General features: G+C 36.8%; 1 protein-coding gene across 1 annotated transcript in view; it reads left to right on the top strand.

The window, feature by feature from the left end:
- The window catches only part of LOC308037369 (uncharacterized protein C8orf34 homolog), a gene marked incomplete at its 5' end in the record, with an annotated part of 143,302 nt that extends 135,390 nt beyond the window's left edge, over positions 1-7,912 (top strand). Inside the window, 4 exon segments of the mRNA XM_080339099.1 lie at positions 1,871-2,373; positions 7,214-7,321; positions 7,325-7,384; positions 7,388-7,912. Coding sequence (XP_080195225.1) covers positions 1,871-2,373; positions 7,214-7,321; positions 7,325-7,384; positions 7,388-7,423 — 707 coding nt within the window. The 3' untranslated portion in view covers positions 7,424-7,912.
- Between the last annotated feature and the right edge of the window lie 6,159 nt (positions 7,913-14,071).

The following is a 14,071-nucleotide window of genomic DNA, read 5'->3' as shown; positions in this document are numbered from 1 at the left end:
TAAAGCTCAATAATTACACTATGGAAACATGTTAATTATATGTGGAGAAATGATTACAATAATTGGTTTATCTTCAGGCTTGATTACTACATGGAATTAAGGAAACATGAACCAGAATGAAGTGTTTATTTAACTCTTATTAAATCATTCAATATTTAGATAATTTCTTAGCATACTGAATCATCGTGGGGAAGTTAGATGTCTGTAATTTTGCAAAGACATAGGCTAGGATGAATCTTTAAAATACCATATTCCTCATTTGGTTTAAGTCAGCTAACCCACATTGTCATTTATTGGCCCCTGATTTTTTTCCAGGCATCTTACAAGTTCCAAAGTGATGCATATCGATTTTTTTAAAAGCATAATGGAAGAGTACTTCAAGACATAATTATTTCAAAATGGAAATAATGAATTTTAAGAGGTCAGCAAGATAGCAATTGGAAATATTACCAACTCTGTGCTAGAAATAATAGCTATGTTTTGAAATTTGCTAACAGCAAAACAATTAATCTTTAATGAATTGATACGACTTTAACTGAGGCTTTCACAACCATTTTAGTTTTATCAGCTTTTCTAGTAATAGCATTTGAAATGTGTGAAATATCTTGGATTAGACTAGTAACAGGAAATTAATGGAGCTTATTTTCTAGTTTCAAGGTGTTACAAAATAAGTTAATGTTAAAGGTGGCATGTCTTTATTTTACATACAGCATTCCTTTTATGCCTACTGGTAGACACAAATGAAAGAAAATTTGATTTTCCAATATGCAATTTAGAATCTGTTTCTTTGGGGACTTCTAGAACCTGAAATTATTTATATACTTATAAAGATGAAATGCTAATTTTGTGTAAATTCACTTAATAGATGTTTAAATCAATAGAGCCTTGCTGATTTACAGCTTCTGGGACTGTGGCTTACACAGTTTAATGGGAAATGCCATTGCTGTTCTAACGATAACCAACTGTCCCTATCAAAAACCAAGTTATGGTAGAGTACATGCCAGCAAGAGTGAAAATTCATGACAATTGTGTAAGATAAAATAAACTTGAGTAAACTGTTCTTAAGCTTGACTTTTTACTTGCAAGGACTTTCAATATGTTAGCAATGCTAACATAAATTCCAGCGACCCTTGCCTAACTTTGTTGGATGTGTCTGATTTAATTCATTAGAAGTGTTAATATGATTTAAATGAATTCAGAAGGCACTTTTCATCGCTATCCTGATCTGTTCTGTTTTTAAATAGGATCTTATTCCTTATGGCTGTTTAAGGGCTGTGGAGGGACTTGACCACGAAATGATGGCCATCTTTTCACCTTGGATTCTAAATGTTGTTGACCCCATCACTTGCTGTGGCACTGACAGCAGGACAGAGCACAAAATTCAGATTGAAACAGGATCACAGATCCAGATGTGCCAGAGTTCAAGGGTCATTTCCCCCAGAGTTTTGGTTGGGCAATAGACAGAGAGGCCAGAAGCAAAAGTCACTGCACTGCAGCTGAGGATGACAAGTTTAGCTCACTGCTCCATCTTGGTTTGATAGTAATGAGAAACTGCAAAAGCCACAGAGAGGTAGCTTTTAAGAAATGAGCAGGATTTTCATAGGTTGTATTGACTGCCAATGAAATGGTAATATTTTGTTTCTGTGGAATAGCTGTGTTTGCCGTAAATCAAATGTAAATAAATGTTGAGGAAATGCTTGTCAAACATTTGAACTGTTAATTCTGATGCTTTCTATTTTAAGGGTGAATAGATGCTCTCTACACAGCTTCAGGTTGTCACTTACGTTGGAGAAAATCAGTAGGAGTTTTAAACCAGAGAGAAACAGAAAGTGAGTTTCTTCCTTTTTTGTTTGTGTGTGTGTGTGCACAGAAATTGAGAAGGACCTAGCGCTGTGGGAAGAAGCAAGGCTCTCAAGAAGCCCTAGCATCCAACATCATGGTTTAGTTACATCTGACCATCAAGGCAATCTTCAGACTACACAAGGCCAAAATCCGAGGCCTCAAGTGCCAACTCAGACGGGGAAGAACATTCAGCTTCAAGGAAACAAATCACCACCGCTGCCCACTAACAGCAGAACACAGGTCTCCAGCGTTGCTAACAGTAGGCCTCCAACACCTGGGACACAAACCAACAGGCCACCAACTCCATCAGCTCCGGGGAGCAGACCTGTGACCCCGAATAGCTTGCTGTCACGGCCTCTTACCCCTAGCAACCAAGGAAATAGGGAAGGAATCATTAGTATGCAAAGAAGCAGATCTTTGACATCTAAGAGCCAAATGGGGAGGACCCTCAGCGCTGCTTCAGGGCTCTCTGTGCAAATGAGTGGAGACATTGTTGGAACTGTCACTACTCAGAGAAGCAGTTTATCAGAAGTAAGATTTTCGATTTAATGTTTTTGCTATGTTTAAGAGCTCCTATAATGTGAAGACTAGATTGTGTTCTATGTTGAAGTAACATCAGTATACCTAAAGTAACTTACCACTCTGAAAAGAATTTGAAATATAAGGATGAGAAAATTAGCAAGGAAATACTGCTCAGCTTTGTGAGGTACTGATTAGACAATATCAGGATTATTACAGAAACCATACTGAAACACTCGTGCCCCCCAAATTTTCCATGAGCTCTGTAGGACTTTACCTGCATGATGCATAGCAGTTCTATTAGCCTAACAGTTTCTAAGAGCTGCATACCTCTGGATTATTAAACACAGCTTTTATCTTATCTTTATTATTCTAGGGTATTTTTTCCCTGCTGCACTGGCGGTGCATAATATTTCCTTGGTCTGCTTTTTCTTTAACTTTTTCAACACATTGGAATGATCAGTTGGGCATCACTGAATGGACAAATTCTCTGAAACACAAAATGGAACGGCAATGAAAAAATGTCCAACCTCATTGAATCACTGTCTAGTACTATGTGCATGTTAACTAGGCTGATTCAGAGCATAAAAACTTCCTGTCCCATATTAATGGATTTTACAGGATTAGTTTCTGTTTAAAACAAGACAAAACAAAAAGTTAAAGTACCTTGTAAATTTTGAGTGGGATTCTCCTCTGCTAACGTTAGCTGCCTTAAGGGTAACTTTAGGGTGTAAGCAGTGGAAATAAAAGCACCTGTCTGTGAAAGAATAGCCCCGCTGTCTATCTCAGCTACATGCCTTACAAAGGTGATTTTTTTTTTCTCAGGAAATGCCAGTCCTTCTATACTGAATTGAGAAGGACCTGTATGTCTAGATTGCTAATTTTTTAATAATAGAATAAATCGGTTCCCACTATATATTACCAATCTCTTTGTAATCCATTTGTTAAAGCCTGGAGAACTTTATTCCAAGACTGACAAAAATGTCAGACCTTTAGAGAATTGTTTCTCAGAAGTATAATTTGTTTCAAAAATCTGTTGGGTATGACACTTGACACAATGTATTATCAGTCTAATGACTTTTTAAAGAAATAAAAATGTTGTTAATATTGCTTAGAGATGCTTGTAGGAAAATCAGATATTTGATACTTAGTGTAATCTTGCAATTAAGTATATGGCCTCCATTATTTAGTATGAAAGAAAGGAAATGAGGCACTCTAAAACTAAAGAATTTGAAGAGGAAATCTTACTTAAATTTGGTGATAGAAAAAAATCCTCATTTGGTGTTTGAATGGCAGTGTCCTAATCCTGTAACTCGAGCTACTTCTTCACCTAGAACTGGATATCCGGCTTAAGACACGAGGACTGAAGGTGACTACAGTTCTGTTGAAAGTATCTTCACTGACAGTTGACGCATTTTCAAACCACAAGTTTTCCATGGAAAAAAATATGTAATTGTAACAATTTTGCTTTTTTGACAAACAAAAGGCCTTTGTCTCCTGTTTTGAGGGGTGAGTGTGCTTGTGTGATGGAATTTTCTCACATACCAGAAAAGAAAAATTGAAATTAATTTTTAACTAAAAATGTTCAGAAGAAATGGTTTCATTGTTTCTCACTAAACACTTCACTCCCCTTCCTTCCTTCCTAGTCTTGTTCTTAACTTATATGTAGTCACATTATGTCAACTGGAATTATTGTCTAGACTCCCAAAAGCACCTTGCAATGGGCACTGCATCTCCACTAAGGAACATCCAGTCTGTCCAACACTTCTGATCTTTCCTATAACAAGGCAGACAATTAAAAATGCTTCCTTCCACAGCCTTTTTGTAGTTATAGTACTAATAACCATGAGTCCCATTCCAACTGCTGGGATTTGTTATGTCTGTTTGCCAAATCCCAAGCTTTGCTGATAGCTCTTACAAAAAGTATCATATTATGCTTCTAATCTATATACATATACATCTCAAGAACTTTAAGAAATGAGCAGTATTATTACCCTTTTTTACATTTAGAATAGCATGTCCAGTTTCATCCAGCAAGCCCACTGTAAAGCTGGTGTTAAATCTCAGCATTTCTATGCAGGATCTTATCCTCTGTTATAATCCCTTCCAGAAGCGACAAATTCTTTTCTTTCTCTCTGCTCTCTGGGTACAATAGCACTTTGGCTGCTAGTGACCTGGCTCAAACCCTATTTATCCTTTCCTGACATGCACAAGTGACCTTTGACTTAATGAAAACTCATCTTGGGACTAGCTCTGCTTCCAAGGGGAAAACTGCTAAAATGACACATTCGTACTGAAGTCCTTCCTCTCTCAAGCTGTAAAGGCTCTTGAATGTCGGAAAGTAGCTAACAGGTCTGGCCAATCTGCCACTCCCAGCCCCATGTTTGGAGTGTTGTACTGGAAATTTTGGGAGGTCTTTTAAGTTATCTTTGCCCACTGAAGTTCCTGGTCACTTAGAGAAGTGGGTTTAGACAGAACATACCCAGGAAGTATCTCTGTTCAGTGATGTTTTTTGCCATGTTAGAGGTGTCCCCCTATTTGTTGCCATGTGGTTTCATTCTCTGTGTCACAGCTTCTCTCTGACCATGGAGACAAAAGGTCAAAGGCGTCCTGGGTAGGAGAAGAACAACAAAGTTCTGTCTTTGTGTGTGCTTTTACAGAACACAAGTGTGTAAAACTCAAAGCTGATAATGTAAATTAATGTAAATTATTTTGCAACTTTCACTGTAGGTTTTGTATGTGCTTTCTAGTTTGTCATGTATTTCTGAGTAACAGAAGTCTAAAATACAAAAATATTACTGATAAATGCAATTCAGAGTTCTTTTTAAGTTTTAGGAAAGTTCATGCTATAGCTCAGGATGGTTTAATCTTTTTATAGCACAAATCTTAAATAATTTGGCGAGTGCTTAACGTAACAGCTGTTAAGAATGTTTTGGGGTTTCTTAATGCTCAAGACTTATAATGATCTGAGATTTTATGGATGACTTTCTGCCTCTTGGCACACATAATTTTACAAAGTTCTAACAGATGTGTTTTATTATCAGCTCTGTTCAAGGCTGAATTGAATTATAGCAAAGAAATGCTACCTAGAGAAATAGTTTTATTATCTCTATAAAATGAATAAATCAGGGTTCCAAATCCTTTGGCAGGAATACTTTTATGCATTTACGTTATCCTTTGGTGTTTTGTATAAATTGACAAAGGAATGTTGAATCCTGCTTATCTCTTTAGGATGGATTTTATTAAAGTGACACAATTCTGTGATGATTATCAATAGCTGTTGAGATGAAAATACTACTGACTCCATTGTTTGCCATTTCATTTTCTGAACACTTGGAATTTTACAATCACTTTGCCCAGATAGTTTAAAGTGGTATTCAGTAATCTTTACTGGTCTGTCATTGTTAACAATGGGAAATTTCAGCTTATTTAAATACAGCATTGATTAACAGAAATTCTTCTCCCATTTACTGGTGTATAGAGCACAACTCAATGTCAAGAAGTCTCTTTTTGGTCAGTTATTTCATTCTGTTCTGTGGCCTGGCTCAGTTCTTTGCTCTGTGTTTTTGGAAGTTTAGAAAGTGTGCTGATTTGTGTGAGAGTCACTGGCTCCTACTGCAAGAATCCTGTTCCTTGGACCAAAAAACTTTGCCCAGTTCAACCTTCTCAAACACTGAACACACTTGAAATGGCAATGCAAGCTGCAGGCCTGGAGCTCCTGCCTGAGCTTAGTGTTGAGCCATTGCAGCAATCATGGATTTTTTAACAGATTACTGAAAGAATTCATAATTTACTCCCAGTGAGCTAGATCTTGATTGAACGGCCTCGCATTTCCAAGAACGGATTTAAACAAGCCTGAGTTCTGTTTTTAAACCAGGTAGCCTAACAATAAAAATTATGCTGTAGTGCTGTGCATTACAATTTAAATTTGAAAATGTAGATTCTGTTTTTCAGCTGGTATAAAAGAAGAGAGGGCTATTGTCCCCCTTTTCTTTCAGGTGCTTGCAAGAATCTGGCCAGTAATTTTATGATATCTGGCCAATGTTTAAGTTCTCTTTTAGAAACTAGACTTGCATGTTTGAATGGCTTTTGAATATAAAACTATGCATTCAAGTCTCATCTCTCACCTTGAATATTGCAAAGGAACCTGTCAAAGTATTTTATATGTCTATGTATGTACATGCTCACATACGTATGTGTGTCAAAAATATTTTTATATACATACATATATACATTATGTAAAAGAGACAATTGTAAACATTTTTTAAAGCATGTATACAGCAGCATATGGATTTTCAACTGTGCAAAACATTTACATTTTGATGCTTACAGTTTTATGTTATCTTGGAGACAAAAGTTTCCATAGTATTCTTCTTTCCTAGGCTTTCTCCTTCTCCAATAAAACCGTAGGTTCTAAATCAAGTTTCAGGTCTTTGTTCATACTAGATTGGAGAAAATGTAAGTTCTGAAAAATCAAAGCCTTACTTAAGCAAATTGTGCATGGCATGTCTAGGCATAATCCAAACACTTCAGGGACAGATGGAACATCTGCATTAAGATTTTGTTCCATGTCACTGCATTTCTAGGATGAGTGTGTGTATATCTGTGGCTATAGCAGATAGATAGCTAAAGAGGCCTTTTTATTTCAGAATAGATAAATAAAAAAGAAATCAATTAAAAAAGTTCTATGGAGCCTGAGTATTCCTTACATTCTGGTTTTATTTCACAGCAAGATTTTTTTATTAAAGGCTCTCTCCTCTCTAATTAGTTGAGGCTAGAGTGTTTGCTACAGTCTGCATTTATATAGAACCATTCTCTGTCATTTTATCTAAAATAGATCTGTTTGTGGCAGGATGAATTCTTACAACAGCTTCAGCTTGCTCATCAGCCTTGGATATTGCCGAGTGACACAGAAAGTGAAGGAGTGGAAGCTGACCAAGACAAATGTAAGTATATTTGTTAGGACCAGATAATATGTCAAAAACCCTCCAACTTTTACAATTTTTCATATCATCAGATCATGTGAAGATGTCATGCCTGCTCACAGGAGCTGTTCTTGTAAGTACCAATTATTCATTTGTTCGAGGGCTGAACTTTATGGAATTGATTTACATACACTTTCCTACATTCACTGAACATTGACAAAATGATCACAGACCACAGTTTACTTGGCTAAGTGAAACAATTTGTATGTTGCTGTTCCAGAAAAGAAGCATGAAGTTTCAATAGATAGTCTGTTTAGTAAATTTGTACTGACTGGCAAAAAAAAAAAAACAAAAAAAAAACAAAAATAAAAACCACATACACACACAAACCCCAAACAAAAATCCCAAAACCCCAAACAAATCAAACCAACCAAACAAAACCACCAAAAACCCCCCACACCCCAGTAGCTCTGAAGGGTTGAGCCTGACTCCTCCTGACTGCATTACCTCTATTTTGCCTGTGTTCTTTGAATTCCTCTGTAGGAAAAAAGTTTTTAGTGACACGAGTAATCCTTAATATCCTACACTCTTTGAAGCGTTTGTCTAATTATGAAAGTAAAGGTCAGCAGGATCATAACCTAAATGACAGAACAAGTAAAAGCAAGTAACATGCTATAAATTGCAGTACATTCAAACTGTAGCAAGTTGTACCTATAAGGTACCTGTAAATGATCTTGCTGAAAACAAATGTTTTGCATTTTCTTTTAAAATTCACATTAGTTTTGTGATCTGCAAGAGTGGATATGCAAAGTATTTCCTAACATATTTTAGGAGATATGCTTAAAAAGAATAGGCAATTTAATCAGCATGTGTAGAAAACATAATGCGTTATACTAAAATTGCTTTAAATATGCAGTTAAAATAAAAAAAAGGCCAGTTTCTTTACAGAATGGAACAGCTGTGTAAGAGACTGATGGCTAATAATAATCATGCCAGATAAACAGAATGTATTTTTAAATTTTTCTACTTAAAAAATATTTTTTGTTATTTATATACTAGTTTCACAAGGCCATACGTAGTCCAGGGTTTGACTATGAAATTTCAGTTTTCTTAGTGAGATACTGAAGAGCATGTGCTAGGTTTTTAACACTAGTACGGTGTTAAAATGAAGTTCTATGGGTCCAGCTGATTTTAGTCCAAATGTATAAGTCCACTTTGACTTGCACCTGAACCTTTCACTTTAGGCTGAAGCTTACCAATGGTGGCCAGAGGCAGAGCCTGGTACCTGCCCACTCTGTGCGTGTGTATTTTCCTTTGTATTTTTGCTGATGAATGTACAGTCCCACCAACATTGGTAGGGCTGGCTGCACACACATGGCCTGCTGCTGATTATGTGATCAGGGAGACTGATGCTTCAGGACACATCAGATACACAGCATGATTCTTTCATTGCTCCTATACCTGGATTGCACAGCTGTGGGGACTTGTGAGCATCCGAGACTCTGTGCTGTAAGATTCCAAGAATCCTGGAAGATCATTGCCACTGCTCATTGTGACAGAGTGGTAAATTGTAGATAAAAGTGTTGATCCTGACACCCAGATCAGTAGAGGTTATATTTACCTAACTAATAAGAATTTGTTTTCCTCAGTATGATGGCACTGAGAATGGAGAAGAGAAAGAAGGTAGCTGTGAGCTATAGTTTCTGTAGCAAAGAGGGATTTGCAGCTGTAATATGCTCTTTTAAGATTGTCTATAAGCCTGTGTAGTTAACTGCTGCACCCTTTATAGTAGGTCAGTCTTTTTACTAATATAACTAAAGCAGTAGAACAGAAATGTTTGATCAAAGCAATACTTTCTGTATATGAAATCTAACAAGGATAATTACTAAAAATAACAATAATAATGGTATCATCCCCATCTGTGGTTATATGCTAGTGTTGTTGGCAAGCAGAAAGTGCAGAACCGCCACTGCTGACAAAGAGAAGCTGCCAGTTCCCGGTTGTAAAGTGGAGAGTCAGTGGGGGCCTTGGCATGCTTGCTGGTGCCAGTGCTTGTAGGCAGAGCATCTGGCAGGATTGCACATCATTTTTCACCCTAAAGTTAATAAATGTGTGTGGATGTTGAGTGTGTGATTTAGTGTTGAGGGGGCCCAGGAGTTCATAATTTATGAGTCTGAGCAGAAGAGCTGCAAAATTAATCTTTACAATAGCAACACCTGTTCTTTGACTCAGCTTTTAATAAATTATACATGGATAATATTTACCACATCCTTTGACTACTTTGAGATAATAGCAGCCAGGTGTAAAGCTAGTTTTTGGTAGTGGGAAAACTAACAATGCAAAAAGAGAAGCTATGTGAGTCACCTTGAGTTCTTTTAAATTAATACCTTCTGGTTGGTGTTCTACAAGAAAAAAAATGAAAAAAAAGAAATGGGGGTAACAGTTCCAAATGTAGTCAGATGTAGGAGTTTAAAGAGGCTATTTTCAAAGCCAACAATATCTGAGAAAAAATCGGTCGCTTTGGCATCTCAACATCTCCCAACAAACATCATTTACAGAAGAGATATGACAGTGTACATCTTGTCTTACAGAAATGAGATCTAGGTTCTCAGGTCTTTTACATCAGACTTTACTTTCTAAATCCTTCAGGTTCTCTAATAGCATTTAAAAATTTATCCTTATCAGCAGGGTCCAAAGATAACTGGAAGCCAATAATTTTTAAAGCTTTATACCAATTACGACAAAATTTGAAATCAAATAGGTACTCATTTAAAAGAGTATAAATTATTACAGCTTAAAATATTTATGTTAAAGAAGGAAAGACATTTTAAAGAAGCATTGGTGATGTTTTCAGCTCACCCTCTCCTTCCTCTTTATGTCTTTAATTAAGTTTGTGACTGTATATCAGAGAAAGAAAGAATCTGTATAATTATTTCCTCTCATAATATAATTTTTGTTATTAAAAAATAGGAGCCAACACATGCTTTTTTAGGAACTACTGTCATTTAGTAATTCAATCTCTTCTGCTTGCTGGATGTGTTCTCCTTTGATACTCTGTACACGCTGAGCAAAGAGGAGTGAAGATGGCCAAGGCAGTATGATCCAAAATCAAGGTTTGTGGTTCTTTTGTGATTTTAGTATCACTAAAACATCTGTTGACAGGGCCTCATGTGTCTTCCTCAGCTGTCATTTTGAAGAGAGTTCCCCCGTATTACCTGTAGTAGTTTCCTTGTGTGCTGATTCTCTGTGGAGAGGTTTCAAAGGATACATAGAGATTGTTACTGGAAAAAGGAAGGACCTGGAGAAAATATCTACCACTTCCACAGTACTCCAGTTTAGGAGAGAGTTCTCTGAGCTGGCAAAAATAATTTTCTTCTTTATGGGGTACTGATGCTAGGAAACAGAAGACCTGCATTTACAACCACAAAAGCATTTCTTAGCGTTTATGAGAAGAAATTTGGCTTTTCAGGGGACTGACAAGAGTCAGTTTGAATTTTCTCTTGAGAACAGGCCCTACAAATACCGCTGGTTGGAAATTTCTAGTGCATCACTAGCTTCCAAGAACCTTGAAAAGACAAAGACATTTAGTGTAATGTGACCTATCTGTAGTCTTGGCAGGGACTTAGTGCTCAAAAGCCCGAGTCTGCTGTCTGGAGTGCCGAACTCAACTAATCCACTCAGCAAACTTCCACAGGTCTCACAGCCTTGGACACAGAGAATCCCCACCTGCAGTCAGTCCATTTGGCAGATGTACATGACAGGCGAATAACTTAGACAATTAGCAAACTTGCTACTCAGTTAAGCCATATTCAGTATAGATGTGTGTGTATATACATTCCTTTGCTGTAATCCACTTAAGGTGTGCCAGTTTGTGCAGTCAATGGCACACTAAGTGGTGTGGCTGCTATTACTTGACTAACTTCAGCCTGCCAACAGGAGCACTAGGTGCCCATTTCTAGCTCATCTGATCTGGGACAAGGCTTGAACTCTTCCCTAGTGACCTGTGGCAAGAAACTTAAATGTTTTGCCACTATGTATCTGCAAAGTCCTTTCTAAGGTTTGCAGTGTCAGGTCTGCTGCTGATAAATCAAAACTAAGTGTTGAGAGAAAGTGGGATTTCCACCCTCTTCATTCTTGTACTGGTCTTCAAACTCTTCAGTCAAAGACATTCTGCTGATGCCTTCGACAGGTATTGAAGAAAAACTTAGTTTTCCCATTCTGCACAAATGTACACCCTTGGTAAAAAACAGATTTTTGTAGAATCAAGAAATTCAGACCGTGTTCCTGTAAAATTCCAAACTGCACAATATTTGTTAGTGTGTAAAATTCCTTACACTGAGCAAATTCACGTGGCTAAACAGTTTTCATTAATCATGAAAATAAGTGTTCCTAAGATTTGGAGAAGAGCTTCATCAGAATTTATAATAAGGAGAGGTTTACTTCTACAATATGTTTTTGCTGTGAAAGTTTCCTTTTGCTACAGTCAGGTACTACTCAGTACAAATGAGAATGACAGAATCAGACTTAGAGCAGCCAATGTTGATTGCAACCTTTATGACATTAGCACAAGAACATTCAATTTCTGTCAGTCAAATCAGTATTTGTGTTGTGCTCTTGATAGAGAATGGCAGTACTGGAAACATCTTTTTCAATGTGTGTGAGTTTAGAGCAAGGCTAAGATTGGTTTCTCTATGGAGTAAGGTAGTTATGAGGCGTTGCTCAAGCATATTAACCAATTATATATCTGGTTAATAGCAACATAATATTTGTAGTTGGACATTTTTCCCAGTGAGCAGTGAATTCCGCAGAAATGCATGCTTTTTTGTCCCGAAAGTGAATCTGGGTTGAACATCTGGGGGACTTTAATTCCAGATTCATGAATCTTCTGGAGAAACTTTTGGTATCTTTCTTTCATTTTGATTATCTCAGGAGTGGTAATATAAACTGGACTTAAAAAGTCATCTCTCTCCATCTCACATAACCTTTTCTAAGGAGTGTCGTAAAGCTTTTGTCTGCTTGGATATGAGTCTTTTTCCAAATTTCTCCAGTGCACACTTATGTATATTAAAGAAGATATGTTGTCTCTCATTCACCCAGTGGCTAGCTAGGTATTCTAGTTTGAGACAGTTCTATGTCCACTTCAGAAATGGGATACCAGTAAGGATTGTGTTCCTCTAAACAGATTTTTTCCAGGCCTGTTTGATGGTCTTGACCAGATACCTACCAGATACCAAATACCCATAGATGAAGCTGCACCATTTCATGTAACTGCTTTTTGCTGTAAATGAGATAAAACCATTTTCTAGCATGGAAACTTTTGCAGTTGCATTTCATTATTTACAAATAGTGAAACACAAGTAGAGATTAACATCAGTTCTACCAGAAGTTAGATGACTGTTGGATAGTGAGAGGAGAGATCAAATGCAGTTAAGAAGAGTTAGAACTAGACTCAGGCTTCGTATTTTTTGAATGCATGTGCTTAAATCTAAAGCTGCCATTATCTTCTTATACTATTAAGGCTTAAGCTCATGTCACTTTACTGACTAATGTTTGGGTTCATCTCGGAAAAGTTCACATTTAACTAAATATTTGGGAGGTGGAGGGAATTTTCCATTGTGGTGAGAAAAAAATTCTCAAAATTTGTTTTCAGTACAGCTTCCAAACTTAGGGATATATTTTTCTGCAACTTGCATTATTATAGTAAACTTGGATTCCCAAAGACATTAAATGTAATAAAAAATGACACTGTAATTTTAAAAATGGCACAGAGGATTGTCAGGGCACACATTAAGTGAATTAAAAGCTGTCTCACTGAGCATCAGAATCTAGAGTTTCTAATGGCAAGATGTAGACAAATGGGGTTCATTAGGATCTGATAGGTTTGGATAACTGGTGGGAAGAACAAGTTGAAGTTATTAAATGATATGAATCCCCTGGTATAATGGCTACATTCCAGTAAAATGCACTTTATTATAACCAGATGAAATATATTTGAACCAAATGAATTATATCTGGCACTGGAGAAACATATCTGTCTCTGCTGCAGAATAATGAGACTGTCCTGGAAAGCAGTGACCTAATGGATTTAGGGTGATCATAGTAGATCATCTCAGTGTAAGCTCTCAGCATAATGCTGTCAACAAAGGGTAGACTTTTCCTTGAATGCCTAAAAAGTTAAGTAGCAAAGTAATTATTGCACGTCGTATCAGCAAAAAAAAAACCCTGTGGTTTTGGTGTCTTGCCATTAGAAAGATTGGAATTACTTGAGAAATTTCAGAAGATGATTAAAAACAACCCAGGGTTTGGGAAACCCTGTTGGGAGTTTACCTCACCTAAAAGCATTCAACTAGGAACTCTGGAGATGTCTTGATATCTGTAGGTAGATATTTAAACAAAAAAGATTTAACTCATCCAAACTGTAACAAAGCAACATTATGTCCTAGCAACCAGGACCCTTAACCTTTGTAAGCAAAAGTTAAGGGAGGCAATGAACTTGGAGTCATTAACATGAGGTGGATAGGGCTTTCTGATGACAGGTGATAGGTAATCCAGCAGGAGATTCTGTGGGCTCTGTATAGAGATCAAACTGGATGACCACAGCAGGATTTTTTTTGTCATAGTGTCTATGAATATACTTACTCATTCTCATTAAAAGAAATCTGGATGTGTGATTTCAGTTGCTTTCCTGGACACTATGTTTTTGCATAAAGATGCAAACGATATAATAATCGTGAGTGTACATTTTATGCTACCTGTTTTCTTTAGAAATGCTTGAAAATGTGCAT

This window comes from Nesoenas mayeri (genome assembly GCF_963082525.1).
Source record: "Nesoenas mayeri genome assembly, chromosome: 2".
Taxonomy (NCBI): Eukaryota; Metazoa; Chordata; class Aves; order Columbiformes; family Columbidae; genus Nesoenas; species Nesoenas mayeri.
Note: the sequence above shows the minus strand (reverse complement) of the source record. Positions and strands in the feature narration are given on the sequence as shown.